At 38.8% G+C, this 22,813-nt stretch overlaps 1 protein-coding gene across 10 annotated transcripts in view; it reads right to left on the bottom strand.

The window, feature by feature from the left end:
• HDAC11 (histone deacetylase 11) overlaps nucleotides 1–22,813 on the bottom strand; it is a 130,201-nt gene that overhangs the window by 40,554 nt on the left and 66,834 nt on the right. For all 10 annotated transcript variants that reach the window (XM_039546057.1, XM_039546058.1, XM_039546055.1 and 7 more), the window contains 4 exons: nucleotides 18,501–18,543; nucleotides 14,383–14,459; nucleotides 11,872–11,934; nucleotides 3,353–3,449 (listed from right to left, as the gene is read on the bottom strand). In XM_039546057.1, the coding sequence (XP_039401991.1) occupies nucleotides 3,353–3,449; nucleotides 11,872–11,934; nucleotides 14,383–14,459; nucleotides 18,501–18,543 (280 nt within the window). The remainder of the gene's footprint in view (nucleotides 1–3,352; nucleotides 3,450–11,871; nucleotides 11,935–14,382; nucleotides 14,460–18,500; nucleotides 18,544–22,813) is intronic.

The raw sequence follows: 22,813 nt of genomic DNA, 5'->3' as shown, positions 1-22,813 counted from the left end.
GTCTAGCCAATTTGGATATTTTGCATGGTCTCTTGAATGGGTTACTAACAAGACCAGCTAATGCTGGCACCTTACATTTCAGAAGTTCATCCACTACTGAGAAGACCTAAATTAAGTCTAAAGATTTTTTCTTGATGATTAATGAACACTTAATGAATTTTCAGGTACCATTACAGGAAGGATTCTATTGCTTTTTGGTGAACTTGTCATTTTAAAAATCAACATGTCGGTCAATTATAAATGTAGTGAAATTCCCAAATAAAACCAAAACAAAACCACTGCTTTGCACAGCAAGCTGTACATAGTTGAATTCCTCTAATAACATCTGGAAGAAATATTACTTCTCATTAGCGGTCATGATATACTATTCTTCATAGAAGTTTCAACTAGTGCTTCAACTGCCTCATCTGAATGGACCTGTTATGGGATATGCCTGTCCCGCACTGGGCTGGAGGGGGTTAACCCCACGCTATGGGCTGAGGAAGCCACGGCCCCTCACACCTGCTGGGCATGCTCTGACTGGAACCACAGTATAAGAGGGAGCAGCTCAGGTCAGTCTGGGCTGACCTCTGATGAGAGCAGATGTGTGCTGAAAGCTCCTGCTAGGAGAGTGCCGGAGCCACCAGATGCCAATGCCAGCCAGGATTGTGCCTCTACCAAACCCCAGCCAACTGCTGAGCCCAATGGAGACGAGGCAGCAATTGCCGAGGGACCCCCTGCATTGGAAGAAGGGGTAGGAAGTGACCCTGGGAATGGTACAGTAGTGACGGGTGACCAAGACTGAGCAGCGAGATGTCAGTTCCCAGGGGCCTTGGATCAAGACCTGGTTGAGAAGAGTGGGCCTGGGACCCTACCCCATCTGAGCCGCCACGGACACTGCCAACATATGGGGAGGTGAATTGGGCCACTGGAGGCCACGAGATCTTACTATCCTGAACAGCCCTACTGACTCTGGCCATTGGACCATACTGCCCTGGGAAGAAGGGCAGCTACTTCGACTTTGGCCACTGGGCCTTATGGTCCTGAAGCCCAGGCCTGTCTTAGTGACTCAGGTCCTGGGGCCACACCACTCTTAGGGGCTGACAGGGTGTATCTGCCCTTTGATAGGTCCAAATCTATATCATATAGACCTACTAAGTAGAGTTAACAAAAAGTATCATGAATAATTTAACTTATTTCTCCCAATTGGTTTTGTGCATTTTTGTGCCCTCAAAAAGTTGCCCATCCAGCTTTTCCTGTGTATCAGACTGCTGCATGGCATGGCATGAAACTTCTCATTTGCAAAATGTTTGCCCTTGTGAGATTTCATACACAAATGCCAGGGTCGCATCATCTATGTTAGAACAATCATGAAATAATGTTTCATCCCTAGATTCTACAGCATATCAGTAGCAGCCTAAGCCTATGTGGACAGGTGCCTCACCTCTGGCCTCTAAAGATGTGGGCCTCATGCCTACATGTTTTGCTTAAATTATATATTTTAATTAAATGCTTCTGAAGCATCTTTCTGTGGTAACACACCCATGATGTTAATGGTAAACCTGTCTTTTCACATCTAGTTGCTGCCACTTTACAACAAGCATGACTGAGATATCACTCTGTTTTGCCAATGTATAATGATTATTGTTATTGTTTCTCTTCATTGTATGCACATGCCTCAATCCAATGGAACATATGTCAAAAAGCAGATGCCCTTAGGACACTGAATAATGACCCAGGCAGAGGAAATCTCAAATCATGGGCAATACAACATACTTCCTTTCAGACTGAAGTTAGGGCAGATGTCCTTAAGAAAAGGACACACCGGTAGATAGTATACTTGGTAAATAAGATGAAAAATAAAGTTTGCAGATATAGGCATCTAAGACAGGCACACTGACCTAAACATATTACTTTGAGATAAGCCCCACACAGGAAAGGCCAGAAGGCCAGCAGTGATAATGCAGGAAGGAACACATGCAAATAGCGTACTATATATATTTGATGGGAAAAACACATGGAACAAATCAAACTATTCCTGTTACTATTTTAACTCCAAAAAGCAGACACATTTTGAAAAAATAAAATTTACCTCAACAGCCAAGTCTACAATAGAAACTTTTGCCAGTATAGTAATGTTGCTTAGGGGTGTGATTTTACCAGCAAAAGCACTAGTGCAGACATTGTTATTCTGGTATGAGTGCTTTTGCTGGTACAGATTATTATGCTCATGGAACTGGTAAAAGCTATACCAGAAGAGACACTTTTTTACCAATATAAACTGCATCTACACTAGGAGGATTTGCTGGTACAGCCAGGGCCGCCCAGAGGATTCAGGGGGTTTGGGGTCTTCGGTGGCGGGGGGCTCCCAGCGCCGAATTGCAGCCGAAGACCCGGAGCGGAAGAAGCTCCGGGGGCCCAAGCCCCGCGAGAGTTTTCCGGGGCCCCCAGAGCAAGTGAAGGACCCCACTCAAGGGGCCCCAAAAAACTCTTGTGGGGGGCCCCTGCGGGGACCGAGGCAAACTGCCCCCCCTCTGGGTGGCCCTGGGTATAGCTAGACCCGTAAATTATTTTCCTGTAGACTAGGCTAAAGAAAGAAGTGTAACTACAATTTCTCCTTTAAAGAAACATAAAACAAACTAAATGACTTCTCTTAACCCTGCTTCCTAAAATAGTCTCTTCTATTCAATATAGTAAGTATTAATTAAAAAGGCGGATTAGTCTTTTGTTTGTTTTCTGTATTTGCAAATGTGTATTTGCTGGAAGAATATTTTATCTCTGTTGCTGTAACTTGTACTTATGCTAGGGGGGAGGGAGCCCCTTTAGTTTTATAAGCTGTATACCCTGTAAGTATTTCCAGCCTGATTTTACAGAGATAGTTTTTATTTTTTCTTTCTTTTATTAAAAGCTTTTCTTTTTAAGAACCTGAGTGGTTTTTTCCCCTTGTTTGAGACCCCAGGGGATTAGTCTGACTCACCAGGGAGAGGTGGGGGGAAGAGAGGAGGGGGAAGGTGAATCCCTTTGTTTTAGATTCAAAAAGTTTGAATCAGTGTGGAGCCGCTCAAGGCAACCCAGGGAGGGGAAAGTCCCTCTTGACCACTTGGGGTCCAATCTCAGCCAGCCAATGAACCAGAAGTAATACTACGTGACTCATGGCTAATCAGAACTACGATAGACACTGAAGTTCAAATATTTGCTGCAACTTTTTGCAAACATCCTCATAGGGAATTTTTTTATATTAAGTTCATCAATATTTTTGTGTTGCTGTATTTTACCTCAGAGTGAGCAGCATTTCAGTGGTAAATGAAGCAACTGTTCTGTGGTAAATACATTTTTAATACTTTAAGATCATATCAGTTTGAAAAGTACTTACGTTTAGCAAATCCATCCCCTGGATAAATATATCTATTGTACACATCCATAATATACACCCTATGATCATCCATGAAGTCTCTCTCATGGCCATTCCCCTATAAGAAAATTTCAATAGGTTAATCTTAGCAAACAAACACAGTATTAAAGAATCTGTGAGCGTTAAGGAAATTAAGAATACAATGATACAGTGTTTAATGTTCTAGGTACCTTTTCTTGTTTATATCCTTAAAGGTTATTCTGATGTTGCGAATAACAGTACATCTATCTGAGGCTCCTCAGGTGCTTTACAAATATTACTGAAATTAGCATTACAATACTCCCTTGCAGATACAGAAGTATTTTCATCTCCACTGTGCAGGCAGGAAAACTAAGGAACTGAGCAGCCAATTTGCTCAGTGTCACAATGAAAGTCTGTACCCAAGCCAGGAATAGAAATCAGACCAAGTCTTAGGCTTTAACCGCACTATATTCCAGAAGCTTGTCAGCTACTGAGAATATGTAAAATGAGACCAGAGTTTTTCTGATAATCAATGAAATGTTGAAAAAGTTAATTAACCTTCAGGAAAGTCAAATATCAATAAAATTTAATGAGAAACATATTACATTCTACCTTCTACCATTGTAAAGCCAGGAATCTCTATTGAAATATTGGACTTTGGGGTAGGGAGAGGAATGGTAAAGGGAAAATCAGATTCTGATAATCATCTCCTTTTTCCACACTCTTGAATTCCAATATGATTTCAGTGACTGTCATCTGCACTCCTATCAGACATTATAAAACAATCTCTAATTAGTGGTTCACAAGATACAATATGTTAAATGTCAGAGTTGATGTAAGGAATGAAAGCAAGATGGTAATCAGAATGATTTGATTTCAAGGTATAGGAGTAAATCCATGAAAATAATATTATCAGTATTTTTGTTGTGTAATTTAACATTAACTTGATATAACTCTCTGAACAGTTGCAAAGTTGTATCTCTGCTGTGGTTCCCAGTCCTGGAGACACCCAAGAGAAAAAGAGCCATTACAATACTAAAACTGGCTAGTACATGTGAAAGGGTGGTGGAGAGTATATGAATGCTCCACTGCATGTTTTTGTGCCACTGATAAGGCCTGTTAAAGGTGGCTGAGCAAGAACTCTTACTGCACTATTTCGCTACTCCCAGGCCCCAAAGAAGAGGGTAGTACAAAGATGGGTAACTAATAACAGTAAAGCTCTGGAGTGAGCCAAGTTCCCAAGGCTGATGAACTCGGTGCCCTGAGAGTAATGGAACTTCCTCATGACACTGGCAGATCTGCTCTTGTCTAGTCTGCTACCTCACATACTCCTTCCCATAATGAAAGGGAAACACTGTAGGAGGGAGTGATATAGCCTATAATCTACAGATCACTGGCACAACAGCTATAAGGTCAGAGATTTTTTGAGAAGCATTTTAACAGGGAGCCTTGACACACTTTGAAAGATCCCTTCAGAAATACAAAATAACGACATTACATAATCTAAGGTTTTGTTTCATGGCCAATTTTAGCATGCAGATAAGAGACGTGCTGGAAGATAACATATCCTTCTAGATCATTATGTTTCATCATAGCAATGAAACTGCCTCAAAAGTGGATTAACACCACATTAAAATACTGTATACATTTGTGATTAAAAGCAGTTTTAGTGCATTACCAGCTTTTCTGAAATAAATAACTTTTTATTGCTGAACAGTAAAGGTAATCAGTCTACAGTATGGACTGATCAGGTTTATAAAACAAATCCACACAAAAAACTTTTTAGTCCCTTATTAGGATTTTGCTGAAAATCCTACTACCAGAGATGAGAGTTGCTCTCAGTACACACAATAAATCATTCCTTCTTTAGAAGGGGTGTATGTGCGTTTGTATATATACTGTACTCTGTTAGCCTGAAGTCAGTCCTCCCGTTACAAGCATTGAAGGTCAAACTCATCTCCTGTAGAAGTTGCTGCAGTGATTATGCATGCTGAACTAATTATAATTCTCTTTGAGAGTCCCTTGTTTCTTATGGGATGCTGAGCAATTCTCAACGATTGTTAGGTTGCATCACTGTATGTAGACCAGAAAATATTTCTACATTCTAGCCACATGATGGAGCTACAACTCAGCTTAAATTTGCAACAGTGAACATTTTATTAAGGTAGCTTTATTACCACAGTTAAGGAGCATAAAATATAATCAAGCACCAACGTTGTGCTGAGTAATTAATAATCAAACACAGTAAGTGATGATCCCATGATTTTCTATAACCAGTTATTCAGACCACACCTGTCTTAATTTTTACTGACTAAAAGGGCTTGTCTACACTGGCAATTAACAGCACTGCAACTTTCTTGCTCAGGGGTGTGAAAAAAATCCCCCTGAGCACAGCAAGTTGCAGCGCTGTAAAGCGCCGGTGTAAACAGTGCCACAGTGCTGGGAGCTGCGTCCCTCGTTGAGGTAGTTTTTTTGGAGCGCTGGGGGGAGCTGTGTCACAACCACACAAGGCACATTTAATCTGTGGGGAGGTAAATTAGAAGTAGTACATGGCACTGCTTTATCAAGGTACCTTTCTAAAGAGTAAGTTCATTACCTCAAGAGGGTTACCCTGACTGCTGACTGACAGAGTAGCCAATGTGTGTGGTTTTCTCCATTCATTCTTTTCTCTTTGGCTTGTCGGATTTTTTGGTTTTTTTTGGCCAGGTTTGTGTTGTCAGCTTCATTCTGAGTTCACAGTATACTATTTTTAGGTTACACTGAATTCCAGGGCCAAGAGACTCTGCTTTAAAAAGTGAGACTTTATGTTTCCCCATGAAATGAAAACTTATCTTTATCCAAATGAGTGAAGCAAGTGAGAAGATGATGAAGGTTTACTGAGTATTTGGGGGCTGGAAAAGGGGGAAGGGGAGAGATGACAATAACACTGCACAGATTATGGCTAGGAAAAAAAAGAGTACAGATCCCAGGGTTGAATCCCAGTACTATAATTGCTCAAGGGCCTGATCCAAAGAGTTGCTGAGAATCCACAACTCTCAATAAATGAAATGAGATGGTTTGGGTGTACATGAGTTCTCAGAATCTGGCCCCAAGTTTGCCTGTAAACAAAGGGAAGACTGAATTAATCCAAATTTTGTTAGTTGTTTTCAATTATGGAACATGGCAAAAACTATCTTACTGTTGAAAGTCGGTCGGCAAAACTTCCTCAGGTACACGCGTATATTTATATCCCTTCTCCACTGCACAGATCAATTTACAGTTTGCTGATACAATTCTTTTAGTTTGCTGAACACCCAATACAAACAATCCAAAGTGTCCTGCAGCAGAAAGTTTCTGATACATACTGCCAATGGCAAGTACAAATCTTTAGCACAAGCATTGTTTAAAGAGATGGCCTATTGCTAAAATGAGGACCTAAAGCCTGCTGGGTTTGGAGTTACAGAATGCACCAAAACATTCTCTGGGCGTAATTACATATTTACAAAAACAAACTACACAATATATTGATCAATGTATACCAAAAATAGCTTCCTTTAAGATAAGCTAGACATTTATCACCAACAACCACCTGGGAAAAGTTTTTAAGATTAACCCTACTTTATTCCCTAAAGGTCAGATGATTCCTGTTGGACCAATGGGTGAAGTAACTCTACACTGAATCCCCAAACACTCAAAAGTAAGGACTATTAGACAAGACATCACAGTTAACTAGAGGTGTCAAGATGGGTGGTCTCCTAGGCATCTACAGCCACACTGTATTGATCTAATGTAAGAGAAAAGGTGGGTGAGGTAATACCTTTTATTGGAAGTTGGTCCAATAAAAGATATTACTTCACACACCTTGTCTCTCTCATATCCTGGGACCAACAGAACTACAACAATGCTGCTAATAATAAATTGATCAAATGTATACAGAAATGCACTGGAAATGCACTGATAGCCATTGCAAATGTATAAGATTAGATATCATATGTTCCTCTTGATAGCGTCACTTAGTAATAATTGTTTGTATTAAGACACTTGTAATAAAGCCTGGGGAGCGAGAAGGGCTTCAAAGCCTGAGCTGCACCTTCAAATTGCTGCCTACTCTGCTATTTTTGGAGCCCCACAAATGTGAGTGTGTTAACCTGGGCTGGAAGGCTCGCTGTGGAGACGTACCTAAGATGTACTTCCAAATACGTAAATAAGCGGGTTCAGATATCAGGGGCGGCTCCAGACCCCAGCACGCCAAGCGCGTGCTTGGGGCGGCATGCCACGGGGGGCGCTCTGCCGGTCACCGGGAGGGCGGCAGGCGGCTCCGGTGGACCTACCGCAGGCACACCTGCAGAGGGTCCGCTGGTCCCGCGGCTCCGGTGGTCAACCAAAGCCGCAGGACCAGCGGACCCTCCGCAGGTACGCCTGCAGGAGGTCCACCGGAGCCACCTGCCGCCCTCCCGGCAACCGACAGAGAGCCCCGCGTGGCATGCCGCCCTGCTTGGTGTGGCGAAATGTCTAGAGCCGCCCCTGTCAGATATAATACTAAATTACAGTGCTTAGCTATGTTACACTCAGTTAAGAATAAAGCAGGAGCCGTGCGCTTTTTGTTTTTAAGTCTGAAACAATAGAAGAAAGAGTTCATCCATCCTGTTCATACCTTAACATGGCCAGCTTTTCTTTAGTTTACTGAATAAGAAATGTCTACTAGTGAAAATAATTCTCCAGAGCATGTGCTTTGAAGAGAACTAAGAATAGCTTCATTCAGGAGGTCACTGTCAAGGATCAGAAGTACACTGGAAAGTTCCCCTTGCCAAAGAATAAAAGACATTACAGAGATCATTATAGAAAGCTGGGTCAGAAGCTGCAAAAAGTAGCAAGAGAAGAGTTCATTCCTTTTGGCACTCCAGCCACAAAAGAAAAAAAACCTAAGTGTCTCAGGTGATAAAGTGTAAAGATTTCCTGAAAACCCTAAATGGATTATTAAAATCCTGATATCCTGACTAGTATCAGGTGAGATTTCTCTTAGGTATTCCTAATGTACCCATCACTGTAGTTATCTAGGTGCTGATTTGAATAAAGTTTTATTAAAAATGGTTACAAACAAGATAGAATATTCCCATATGCTACTGGACAGCATATGTCCTGACACAATTTATATGCTTGCCAAAGATCTTACCAGGGGATATCATTCAGGAACAACATCCTGGTACCAAAACAATGTGTGTAGTGTTCAAATATGTCTTCAGGCAGGGAAGTGAGCATGCATCAAAAAGGTCTATGTTCTTTTGTGAAATTTTTAATTATGTAAAGATTCTTGCAAATTCTTGCTCAAAGTAACTGTTTTGAGACGTACAACATCACAACACACACTGTATGTGTAACCATGTACTTCATGAAAGCCACTGTAGTCATATGTACTCTAATCTAATACATTTCAAAAACCAAAATTTTACCTATGAACATTTTAATTTTAGGGGCTTTCATTAAAGACTGCCACTGGACCCAAATCATTACCTGGAACTAGGTATTCAAAAAAATGCTGTAAACACGTCCACAAAAAGCAAAACAAGATGCCTTTTTCTTCTTCCCCATGTCATCTGCAATAAGCAGGAAAACATACACAGATCTAACAAAATTTCTCCACATAACTGGGGATGCTCCTTGTTGATTCTTCTTGAAAAGAGTTACGGTGAAATATTTTTATCCTCTTCAGAGGAGCAAAAGGGTGACCTAGAGTCTCAAGAGGCAAAAAGTTAAAGCATGCTGTTTCAACTGCTGCTTAAACTTACACAAGTTTAAGGTTAATCATCCTTCCCATGCAAGACATTAGACCCTAATTCAGCAAAGCATTTGAGTATGGTTTTAAGTGGGCTGTCGATTAATCACAGTTAACTCACGCGATTAACTCAAAAAATTAATTGCAATTAATCACAGTTTTAATCGAATTGTTAAACAATAGAATACCAACTGAAATTTATTAAATATTTTTGGATGTTTTTCTACATTTTCAAATATATTGATTTCAATTACAATACAGAATACAAAGTGTGCACTGCTCACTTTATATTATTTTTTATTACAAATATTTGCACTGTAAAAATGATAAACAAAAGAAACTATTTTTCAATTCACCAGTGCACCAGTGCAGTCTCTTTATCGTGAAAGTGCAATTTACAAATGTAGATATTTTTTTTTGGTTACATAACAGCATTAAAAACAAAAGAGTGCAAAATTTTAGCGCCTACAAGTCCACTCAGTCCTAGTTCTCGTTCAGCCAATCACTAAGACAAACAAGTTTGTTTTACATTTACGGGACATAATACTGCCTGCTTCTTATTTACAATGTCACCAGAAAATGAGAATAGGCATTTGCATGGGACTTTTGTAGCTGGCATTGGAAGGTATTTACATGCCAGATATGCTAAACATTCATATGCCCCTTCATGCTTTGGCCACCATTCCAGAGGACCTGATTCCATGCTGATGACACTCGTTAAAAAAAATAATGCGTTAATTAAATTTGTGACTGAATTCCTTGGGGGAGAATTGTATGTCTCCAGCTCTTTATATTTCATGTTATAATAGTCTCGGATGATGACTCAACACGTTGTTCATTTTAAGAGCACTTTCGCTGCAGATTTGACAAAACACAAAGAAGGTACCAATGTGAGATTTCTAAAGATGGCTACAGCACTCGACCCAAGGTTTAAAAATCTGAAGCATCTTCCAGACTCTGAGAGGGATGAGGTGTGGAGCATGCTTTCAGAAGTCTTAAAAGAGCAACACTCTGATGCAGAAACTGCAGAACCCGAACCACCAAAGCCTTCTGCTGGTGGCATCTGACTCAGATGATGAAAATGAACATGCATCGGTCTGCACTGCTTTGAACTGTTATCGAGCAGAACCCGTAATCAACATGGACCCATGTCCTCTGGAAATAGGACTGAGTGGACTTGTAGGTGCTAAAGTTTTACATTGTTTTATTTTTTAATGCAGTTATTTTTTGTACATAATTCTACATTTGTAAGTTCAACTTTCATGATAAAGAGATTGCACTACAGTACTTGTATTAGGAGAACTGAAAAATACTTTTTTTTTTACTGTGCAAATATTTGTAATAAAAAATAAATATAAAGTGAGCACTGTACACTTTGTATTCTGTTATAATTGAAATCAATATATTTGAAAATGTAGCAAACACCAAAAAAATTTAAATGGTATTCTATTACTGTTTAACAGTGCAATTAATCATGTGATTAATCGTAATTAATTTTTTAATGGCGATTAATTTTTTTAATCGCTTGACAGCCCTAGTTTTAAATGCCATTGCAGTCAAGGGCCTTAAGCACATTAAGGGCCTTAAGCATTAGTGACTAGGGTTGGACTGCTGAACAGGGCCTCAATGAGCATGGATCCACTCCCTAGTTTACCTGAAATAATAATTCTAGAAAAAATATTTAAAATGCAACTGATTTACAGTGAAAGTTCCATTTAAGTTATCACATGCAGGGAAAATGACAGTTATATTTTCAGCTTTGCCAACTCTCGTGATTTTATTGAAAGTCTTGTGATATTTGGTGTTTTTCTTAAAGCCTCCTAATGATATTTTCAGGCCTGACTCATGCTTTTCAATCTCCTGGCATTGGCAACACGGGTAAAATTTTCTGAATCCTACTCACTGTACAAATCAACTCTCTGGTTTCCCAGTCCTAAGGTTTAGCATGTACTGCTAAACTCACCCTCCAAAGCCAAATCCTGAGTTTATCAATACTTGTGATCTGAAGAAAGCTGATCCGTTGGTGCCTGCAGCAGGACACTTAGCTTAGGCAGCAACAAAAAGTACCCCTTACTATGGATCTTAACTCAGTGGCTCAAAAGGATTTCTTATTACAGTTTTGATTTAATGCACTGTGATACAAGAAAGCTAAATGATACATGAAGTTTGAGGAGCAAAGAGAAAAATAAAAAAACCTTAAAAGCTAATCATAGAGGAGCAAACTTAGGTAAACAAATTTTTAGAACTAGATAGATAAGGATTAAAAATAGTTTATGCATGAAGAAAAAACTATAAAACAATCGACAAACGTGATTGATTTGATTACTAAATATAATCTAGAGAAGATGCACAGTAATCAGCACTGAAGGAATCATCAACCAAACCTGAATCCCAATGGCACTTTGTCAGAAACCAGCACCCTATTGATTAGCAGACTAATGAATAGATAAGAGCAGGCTCTCCAATAACTTATTAAAAAATTGGGACTGTATTTGTGTGTCAGCGAACTAAGAAACTATTTCTTTAATTACATAATAATATCAAGTTAAGAAATATCAGGTCAGGTAATTAACTGAGTTATGGTGGAGTGCTTTGTGCCTACTATGCTACACATTTATTTCCTAAATCCTTTCCAATTGAGGTTTGCATTCTGTAACTTACATTTTTACCATAATACAGTTAGAAAAATGGTATTTTTGAGGATTTCTGCTTTTTGGTTAAACTTTTTTTTTTTTTTTTTTAACAGCACCAAACGTGAATCACTCACCTGATGAGCATCCAGATCTATAATAGTGGCCTTAGACACTCCTTCTACTCTTTCAAATAGAAACTGGAATCATAGGCAGGTACAGAGGAAAAAGAAAAAAATAAAACTACAGTTAGGAAAGTAGATGAGAGATTAGAATGGAAGCTGGATACTTGGCATGGTAAATCTCATTTTTTAATTGAATGCACTGTATATATTTCTTATTTGCCAAAAATTAAGGGCTAAATATTTTTGAAACACTTTATTATGGAAACTTAACAATATGTGAAGGAATAATTACATAAAACAGAGAGAGGGTTTTTTAGGGTTTGAAAACAATTATCTTGAGACGCTTATGGACCCAATACACAAAGAGAATCCATGTATTTGCATCACATTATATACATGAACTACATTTATAGGCTAGCTTTCAGATTCAAACCTTATAATTGAAAAAAACCAATTTCCCACTTCTTGTGTTTAGAACTACAAGAGGTGATGCAGGTTATCACATCATCAATGGCTTACATTTCTAAAGGATTGTGTAGGATAAATTTATTACCTGGTTTGTGATAATGACACAGACTGAATGTGCATAAAGAGTATCCCTCTCTCTCTCTCAAAAAAGTTGGAGAATGTTGTAGTAGGGATCAAACTTTATTTTACAAAGTCACTTTATAAACTAGTAGTGGAATTCATTTATTGCTACTTCATATGACTGAGAAAGCACACTAACATTTAAAAAAATTCTTTGAGTCATAACAGTAACTATTGTTAACTAATGGACAGTAAAAAATGTCTTTAGTACATGTACAAACTATGGAAGAGTTATAGTCTCCAATGTGCATTGGAATAGTTCGGAGCCCCAGGGCAGATTAAGAGATTTTTCAACTCAGTAAACTAACATCCAAAAGAAGTTAGGGCACTGCACCATATAGTGTACTGTATTTGTTTATATCTTAACACTAATTATTTTTGGTAGTATTTTATAGCATGCTAGCAAATATTCTGTGATATACTTTGTAAGAGTAATTAAGTCTTAGTTACAGGAGGTCTTATTTCAGCCTCTACATATGGCTGTTTGTTTATAGAACATACGATACTAAATATAATCAAGTATTTCAAACTCTCTCCCCGCCCTTGTACGGTTATTTTCAAAGACTTCACATTTTTATCTAGGAAGACAAAATGCATTTAGTGTAAGATCCTAAGGTCGGATACCTGTGTCCACGCAAATTTAAGTAGAAATCAGTGGAACCCCATGTGGGTGCCAGGTTCACCAATTGCAGAATCAGGACAGTTCCCACTGAAGATTTTAAGACAATTAACCTATGGTATTTTAAACAGTATTTTTATTTTAAAGGAAGAATTGTAACAAACGGTATTGAGTCATGTTTACCTGCAGGAATCTGATTCTGCAGCCCTTCTCCACAAAATTATTGCCCTCATCAGTGACAGTTATGCATGAATAAATGCTTCAGCATCAGTCCCTAGACTACTTTAATACTGATCCCTGTCTACAGACTAGGAGTACCTGTGGCACCTTAGAGACTAACAAATTTGTTTCAGCATGAGCTTTCGTGAGCTACAGCTCACTTCTTCGGATGCATAGAATGGAACACACAGACAGGAGATATTTATACATACAGAGAACATGAAAAGGTGAAAGTATGCATACCAACAGGAAAAGTCTAATCAATTGAGATGAGCTATCATCAGCAGGAGAAAAAAAACTTTGAAATGATAATTAAGATGACCCATAGAAGGTGTGAGGAGAACTTAACATAGGGAAATAGATTCAATTAGTGTAATGACCCAACCATTCCCAGTCTCTGTTTAGGCCTGAGTTAATTGTATCTAATTTGCAAATTAATTCGAGTTCAGCAGTCTCTCTTTGGAATCTGTTTTTGAAGTTTTTTTGTTGCAAAATTGCCACCTTCAAGTCTGTCACTGAGTGGTTAGAGAGGCTGAAGTGTTCTCCCACTGGTTTTTGAATGTTATGATTCCTGATGTCAGATTTGTGTCCATTTATTCTTTTGCGTAGAGACTGTCCGGTTTGGCCAGTGTAGGGTCATTACACTAATTGAATCTATTTCCCTATGTTAAGTTCTCCTCACATCTTCTATGGGTCATCTTAATTATCACTTCAAAGTTTTTTTTCTCCTCCTGATGATAGCTCATCTCAATTGATTAGACTCTTCCTGTTGCTATGCATACTTCCACCTTTTCATGTTCTCTGTATGTATAAATATCTCCTGTCTGTGTGTTCCATTCTATGCATCCGAAGAAGTGTGCTGTAGCTCACAAAAGCTCATGCTGAAATAAATTTGTTAGTCTCTAAGGTGCCACAAGTACTCCTGTTCTTTTTGCGGATACAGACTAACACGGCTGCTACTCTGAAACCTGTCTACAGACTGTTTTGTTTACTCCTGTTTATTAAGATGCAAGTTAGACTACTGATTTAAGAAATTTATGTTGATAATTGTTTTCATTTATACAAATGGTAGAGAAAATTATTTTTAAATGTCCTACCTTAATAGCCAGTGTGATATCAGCATATGCACAAAATCCTCCACCTTTATCACTTGAACAGTGATGGAAGCCACCACCTAAATGTAAAAATGTAACTTTAAAGAAATACTAGGCTAAAAAGCTAGATACTATGGAAAACACTGTCACTGCAAATGTTTGTTTGCTGTTTACTTAAGCAATGGCCATCATTTTTTTTTAAATTGAACAGAGCATCTAAACCCCCTAACTCATTGTCCTGGTAGCATATCACATTCAATGTCATGTTTTATATATCTGGCCTATCAGGTCCCAAGATAAAGAAGCAGTATGTGTCCCAATCTAAAGTGATTTGGTCCCAGAACCTGGAAATCTTGCAACCATATGAAGAACTAGGCTCAAAGGAGAGGTGTTCCCTACAATTATACATTATATTAGAACCCATGCCTTTGTAGTAAGGCACTTTGCATCCATGGCCTACCCACCAAGCGCCATGTGCTCTAGTTTAGAGTAAAGCAGGTGGTCAATTCAACTTATCGAAGTGCAAAGGGTAAACCTACTTGAGGCAGTAACTGTGTAACAGGCATGGTGGAATACTACCTTCCTCTACCACAGTAATAACTTAATGAATTATCTAGGGGGGGAATGAAAACCCTCAAAATGTACCCAATTAACTTGTGGGGTGGATGGGATGGGATGGGCAAGTTCTTCTCAAACTGAAAGTCAGGGGTCAGCAACAGCCCAAAACAAGAACCATCACTGACTGTCAGTCAGTACAGCCAATGTACCCAAGGCCTTCCTACATCCATGGGCCATTAAACTGTAGGATAGATACAAAATATTGTTTTGAGTCAACACTAAGATCAAGAATGGATTTTAAGAGTTGCTCTTTAAAAATGTATAGACCATTAATTATTTTTAATCACACATTTTTATATAAAAATCCATAACACTTTACTGCTAAGCCAGCTACATATATCTGACCCATATAACTGACAAACATAATTTCATTTGACTTTCCACAGAGCATGTCTGCCTTTGTTTGTTTTTTTTCATACTGGATGTTTACTCTCTAGAGGATTATACTAAGAAACAATAGAAAGATGTGTCCAGAAGAATGAAAGAGGTAATATTTTATATTTACACATAACAAATTTGTTTTTTTTTTCTCTCTCTTTCTGGAAGTACAAACTTGCTCAAATTCTTCTTTTTAAGACATGATGGCTGCCCAGATGCTCAATATGATGGAGTTACCATCTTTAGAATTATCATACAAATATACGAAAAAGGTGGGGAAAATCCAACATCTGTGACCTCTGTGAAATCCAAAAGCTAATTATAACTCTGACTATTCCTTCTACAGTCATTGACCTTCCTCCTTTTGCAGTACTATGGGAAAGGATAGAAAGAAGGCCAAATTTATTTCCACTGTACTCTTTATAATTTATTATTATTACAATTAAGTCTCTTTAAATGAAGTGATCTCAGTCATTCCAATTGACCTACTGAAAAACATCAAACAAATGGTTAAAAATACAAAAAATTCAAACCTACTGTAACTAAACTCTCACTACAACACATTTCAAAGATTTCTGTGGCTGGGAGAGACCAAAGATTCTTTGATTAAAGAAATGGATATTTATGACTTCAGTGTAGTACCTCTCTTTCTGGAGTGCTCTTTTTTCTTCTGTGGCAGAATTATTGCACACGTATTTAGCAAAATAATGTAGTTAGGTGCCATTGCTATTTATTTACCTCATGATAGGATTTGCATGCAAATGTGATGATAATTGATGGTTAGCAATGTAATGTATGGGCCCATAAAAAACATGTTGCATTTCTCAAATCATTAACTTTTATTTTTTCACACTGTAGATTCATCAAATGCATTAAATATTTCAGTTTTGTAGTGAAACAGAAATGGACATTGACAAAACAGAACAATGAAGTCCTGCAGTTGAGTTAAATGAAATATGGTCTCTATTTGGGATGCTGAAGGGAAACCGCATTGCGGCAAGTTATGGAAATAAAAGAACTTTGAATCATGCTACAGTCAGAACGAATCTCTCAACAATTCTAATCTAGCATCATTTAGTGTGTATTAAATGTCAATAATTTATACATTGGAACACCGAATCTCTATTTAGGAATCTCTATATATGAGTAAAAGGAATTTTCCTCCAGCCCAGTAAGATTCCTCCAAAAAACCTGTGTTCTCCAAATGAGATGGAAAGAAATATTAATGTAAAGTGAAAACTCTGAATTTATCCCTCAAGAGATTTAAGTTTAAATGTTTTTCCACTTTATTTTTGCCTTCTTCTGAAGCCTTCTGTACTGGCTACTGCTGTAGGCAGGATGCCAAACTAGACTCTGTCAGTGGTCTCTGTGTTCCTCTAAAATTTAGCAGATACTGTACATTAGTTTTCCAAGAAGGGTACAGTGAAATTGCTAACTTGGTTTTTCAGAAGTGCCATATTGATTGTTGTTACTAATTTGGCAAGTATGGATACAAACTGTGTCTACAATGATTATCTTTCAATATAAGATGAGGAACAGAACACTGGAAGCAAATAACATTTTCTTATTCATAGCGTTTGAGCCCATAATTAAGATCCTCTACTTTCCCATCAAATATTTCATCTGAGTAAGTTTCAAACAATTTTATTATCTCTCAAAAAGTACTGTATCTTTTAAACCTTACTTTCTTAGGGAAAATGAATATATAATTTAAGTAATGAACAACAAATTATTTGTATAACTTCTATTAAAATTTTATTATCTGACATATCTTTTTAAAATCATAGTCATCCTTGTCTGCAAACTAGGGATGAAATTTACCTATGTGTAGAGGGCCAGCACACTTTTTGCCTAGATTGCCTATGCATGACTTAAGTCCCTATCTATCTATCTATCTTAGGTACTTATATGTCCCCCATTACTGTAGTATCTGAACGTCTTACAGTCTTCAATAAGGTTATCTCCTCACAAAACCCCCGTGAGGTAGGAAAATATTATCATCTCCATTTACAGAGGGGAAACTGAAGCACAGAGAAATTAAGTGCCCAAGGTTTCTCACAATGTCATCAGTGGACCAAGGTCTTCTATGACCCCAGTCAGTACTAATACCACTGGACCATCCTTCCTCTCCAGAATAGTGACTTAAGAGGTGCACAGGCCACGTGCTGACCATGGAGTGAATTTCACACTAGGTGTTTATTTAATAAGCCACTGTTAAGCTTCCATGGTGCACTTAACACAGGATAATGACGACAGTGAATGATGTAAAACCAAATTCAAGGTAATGACTTTACATACAATAATAGTTTAGTTGTATATTATAGACTTCTAGAAAGAGACCTTCTAAAAACGTTAAAATGTGTTACTGGCACACGGAACCTTAAATGAGAGTGAATAAATGAAGACTCGGCACACCACTTCTGAAAGGTTGCCAACCCCTGAATTAGAGATTTGATTATTACGTGGCATTTGAAAAATTATTCTGGTAATAAATATGGATACTCTTTCGGTTTTGAGTTTTGTTATGATTTCAGTTGATAACCACATATAAATAAAACATACTATATTTCATTGTATATTGCCATTGAGGCGGTATTTGATGACGTGTTTGATTTTTTAAAATATCATTTAATGAAAATTTAAAAACCTGTTGCAATAAATCATGTAATTTTTCTTCAAAATCCCACTTTGTCTTCTATAATTTCCTACATGTCTCATTCCAAGAGCTTCTGTTGCTTTAGTCATGGAATCATAGAGTTGAAAAATTAGGTTTTATCATGTAAATACCATACTGATATTGTCTACCTTTATTTAGTTAATAACAAAACAATTAGGATTTATCACCACAAATTAGCATTCCGTTGTTTGTTCTCTTTTCTTAGAAGAATCTGATTGTTTTGTCACAAAACAGCAACATGGATTATAGTAGACTAGGAAACTAAAATTCTCTTCTGTAAAATTAATTTTCTCTAAAAGTTATTTTTCTCGTCTCTAAAATTCCAAAATTAAAAACCTCTCTAAAATTAACTTTGGATATTTAAATTTGAGGTAAAACGTTGAGAGGAAATAAATTATTTTTAAAGTAGTTGGTAAAACTTCATTTGGTTAATTACATTTTTACTTACCCACATTGATTGCCCAGCCTCTGTCAATGGCAAGCTTTCCTGCCTTTAAGAAAAAATTAAGAATTTCAGGAATGTATAAACTATGGCATTAAGTTTTTTATTCTGTACTCCCCCATCCCCGCTTAGTCATTTCTATGGTTCCCACATAGTCACTACAGATGTTCATTAAAGTCAATGGAAGCTTTACCAAGTTTTACCAGAGCAAGGCATGCTGAAAGAGACCCTTTAACATGATGCCTAGCCTATATTTCATTCTCTTGAGATTGTGCATCGAAAATAAACTGAACACAGACCCCTAGTAACCAAACTGAAAAGTGCAGAAAATATGAAAAAATTGTTCAAATGGGTAAAACTTCCAAACATATCATTCCAGTTTCTATAACAATCCTCCCAACAACCCATTTAGAAGCTCTAAATAACTGCAAACATATCGATACACTTAAGGTTTCCAGTGAGAAAACCTGCAATAAGCAAAGCGTCGTGGGATTTTTTACAAAGTAACATTTATAATGATGAGCATCATCAATCCTTTTCCTCAGATACCTGGAAATGGTGACCATTGCTCTTTTTCGTACCCAAATGACATTCAAAGAAGGGGAAGAATCAACAAAGAAAAGGCACACTACGCTGGAATTAGGAAAACTTGAACTTTGAAAAGAAAAATGTGAAATATTATTAGCAAAGAGCAGACAGCCTTAAAGGAGCATTTCTGCTTTTGAAGGCAGACATTATTTTCTTTCACTACCCTGATGACTGATAAATTATAGGTACTTCAAGTGTCAAATATTTTTAAAGGGCATATTACAATTTCTAATAAAATAAAATAATTTCCCAAAAATGATGGGATGAAAATTGCATTTGCAAGGGGAACTGGAAAGCTTCAAAGTGAGAGACAAGGAGCTCTTCCATCAGTAAGATTGGTCTTTGGATACCTCCAGAAGATTACTTAATATTTAAGAAACCAGTGGGGGAAGTGGGGATATTTTACTACCCAAACACTGCCAATTTATCCAGATTAGATCTTGAGGAGGAATTATTGAAAGGCAGGACCCACAGGTCACAGTGCTTCTCCACTATCTCCTCATTCAGTGTACTTCCCAGGTATTTCTCATGAAAAAAAAAAGTCCCTAGAAATTCAAAAACCATCACAGACTGCAAGAGGGACTAATGAAGCAGTATAACACTAGCAACAGCACTGGCAGCACCAGAAGGCACATATTTTCTATTTCTGAATTCTTAAGAGCACATGGACTGTTTAGGCCTTTATTTATTGCTCGATGAAATAAGCTTATGCAGGCAGACACTATGCTTTTTAGAAGTGGAATGATATTTCTATGATGAGAGCCAGAGAAGGCTCGGAACATAGTGTAATGGAAATCATGACCAAAAAATGGCCATTAGTGTTATTTATTATTTGTATTACAGCAGGGGTGTCCAAACTACGGCCCGCGGGCCAACTGCGGCCCGCGGGTCAGTTTTTATTGGCCCGCAGCAAATTCTGAAAATATAATTGAATATGGCCCGCACATGGCGCTTGAGCTCAACTCTGTTGCACTTCTCAGTTTCAACACTAGATGGAGCCCTCGCCCACAGCCTCAGCTCGCTCGCTCGCTCCACTGCCGGAGCCGGCACAAGGCTCTGCTGTGAGCTCCTTGGGCAGTGCAGCTGCAGAGCCCGGCCTGACCCAGTGCTCTGAGCTGCGCGGTGGCGGTGGTGGCATGTCCCGGCTCCAGCCGGGTGGCGCGGCTGTAACACTGCCAGCCACTGGTGCTCCAGGCAGCACGGTAAGGAGGCAGGGAGCAGGGTGGGTTGGATAGAGGGCAGGAGAGTCCGGGGTGGTGGTCAGGGGGCGGGGGTGTGGATAGGGGTTGGGGGGAACAGGGGGTTGAATGGGGGCAGGGGTCCCGGGGGATAGTCAGGAAGGAGGGGGGTTGGATGGGGTGGCAGGGGGCAGTGAGGGGCAGGGGTTGTGGGGGCAGTCGGGGCCAGGGAGAAGGGGTGGGTGGCTGGGGCAGGGGTCCCGGGGTAGTCAGGAAGGAGGGGGTTGGGTGGGGTGGCAGGGGCAGTGAGGGGCAGGGGTTCTGGGGCAGTCGGGGACAGGGAGAAGGGGTGTGGATGGGGCAGGGGTCCCGGGAGGGCCGTCAGGAATGAGAGGAGGGGTTGGATGGGGCGGCAGGGGCCCAGGGGCAGTCAGGGGACAGGGAGCAGGTGTGTGTGGATGGGGCAGGGGTCCCAGAGGGACCATCAGGGAATGGGGCAGTTGGATGGGGCAGGAGTCCTGGCCGGGCGGGGGTGGTAGATAGGACATGGGGGCTGGGCCATGACCCCCTCCCCTAACCGGCCCTCCATACAATTTACGAAACCCGATGCGGCCCTCAGGCCAAAAAGTTTGCCCGCCCCTGTATTACAGTAACAGTAAGAGCCCCATTGCACTAGGCATTATACTAACACAACAGTCCCAGCCCCAAGAGCTTACAAAGTGAGCAAAGCTCTTCTAGATAGCCGTATTTATGAATACCGAATAGACCGTTTTTGAAATGGCATCAGCACTGGTCTCATCACGAAGAACTGTCTATAGCGATTCACATCATACAGCAGAGATCAGTGCAGGCTCCCAGGCAGTGCGGCAGGACTAGCCAGAGGTGATGACAGAGAGCCACTATAGCACTCAGAGGAAACCCACTACTAGGAAAATAAAAAGAGTTTTAAGCAGCATGGCCAGGGCCCTCTCACACTCATAAGCGAAGGGAATTATTTTTCTTTCCCTGTAACACAAATGCTTAAAAACTGCAGGCCAAATGCTATCCTCAACTATCCCTATGCCTTCCCATTGAAATCAACAAGGTTGTATGGATGTACCTGAGGCATAATTTCACCCTATTTGTCACTGTCCAATTTGCAAGTAAGTATATTCAAGTTGATTGTTTTAGATTTGAATGGGATCTAATAGGGAGGAAACTAAAGTCCACATACAGTTAAGTCTTCACCTCTCACACATTGGTCTACATTTGCCTTTTCCACTTTGGGCACTGGCAATAAATACTGAAGAAGTTACACTTGTTTCTACCTCAGCTACTTTTATCCATATTAATAAAAGGACACATCTCATAAGAGTCCCAAAATTTGGACAATGACTTTATCACTTTCCCTCTGCACTCTTTGTTAAGCAATCTTTTATGAATAAGGTAAGTAAGGATAATATTCCAGATAGTATGCCTACTTTTTCCACTTTTCAAGGCAACTTTGGGCAGTCCAACAGCATTAGAAACTGTTACCAATACATTCAAGCGCCTTCATTTCCACCCTCCCTTTGTCCCTAACTTCTTTGATCTTTAAGAAAACACAGTGAAAGTAAGGATATAATTAAAGTGTAATGGGAAAAAGGAAATAGAACTTGAAGACCAGAGAGGAGAAGGAAAGTTACTGGGGGAACACAGTCAAAAAAGGGAAAGATATTTTTTGATGTTAAAAAGAAAGGTAGACCCCATGCCCAATGATATCAAAACTAGGGCTATTGATTAATTGCAGTTAATTCACGCAATTAAATAAAAAAAATTAATCACAATTAATCTCACTGTTAAACAATAGAATACCAATTGAAATTAATTAAATATTATTGGATGTTTTTCTACATTTTCAAATATATTTATTTCTATTACAACACTGAATACAAAGTGTACAGTGCTCACTTTATATTATTTTTATTACAAATACTAGCACTGTAAAAATGATAAACAAAAGAAACTATTTTTCAATTCACCTCACACAAGTACTGTTGTGCAATCTCTTTATCATGGAAGTGTAACTTACAAATGTAGATTTTTTTGTTACATAACTGCACTCAAAAACAAAACTGTAAAACTTTAGCGCCTACAAGGTCACTCAGTCCTACTTCTTGTTCAGCCAATCGCTAAGACAAACAAGTTATTTACTTTTACTGGAAATAATGCTGCCTGCTTCTTATTTACAATGTCACCTGAAAGTGAGAACAGGCATTCACATGGCACTTTTGTAGCTGGAGTTGCAAGGTATTTACGTGTCAGATATGCTAAACATTTGTATGCCCCTTCATGCTTCAGCCACCATTCCAGAGGACCTGCTTCCATGCTGATGATGCTTGTTAAAAAAATAATGCATTAATTAAATTTGTGACTGAACTCCTTGAGGGAGAATTGTATGTCTCCTGTTCTGTTTTACCCGCATTCTGACATATATTTCATGTTATAGCAGTCTCGGATGATGACCTAGTACATGTTAATTTTAAGAACACTTTCACAGCAGATTTGACAAAACACAAAGAAGGTACCAATGTG

This window comes from Mauremys reevesii, linkage group 7 (genome assembly GCF_016161935.1).
Source record: "Mauremys reevesii isolate NIE-2019 linkage group 7, ASM1616193v1, whole genome shotgun sequence".
Lineage (NCBI taxonomy): Eukaryota > Metazoa > Chordata > Testudines > Geoemydidae > Mauremys > Mauremys reevesii.
Note: the sequence above shows the minus strand (reverse complement) of the source record. Positions and strands in the feature narration are given on the sequence as shown.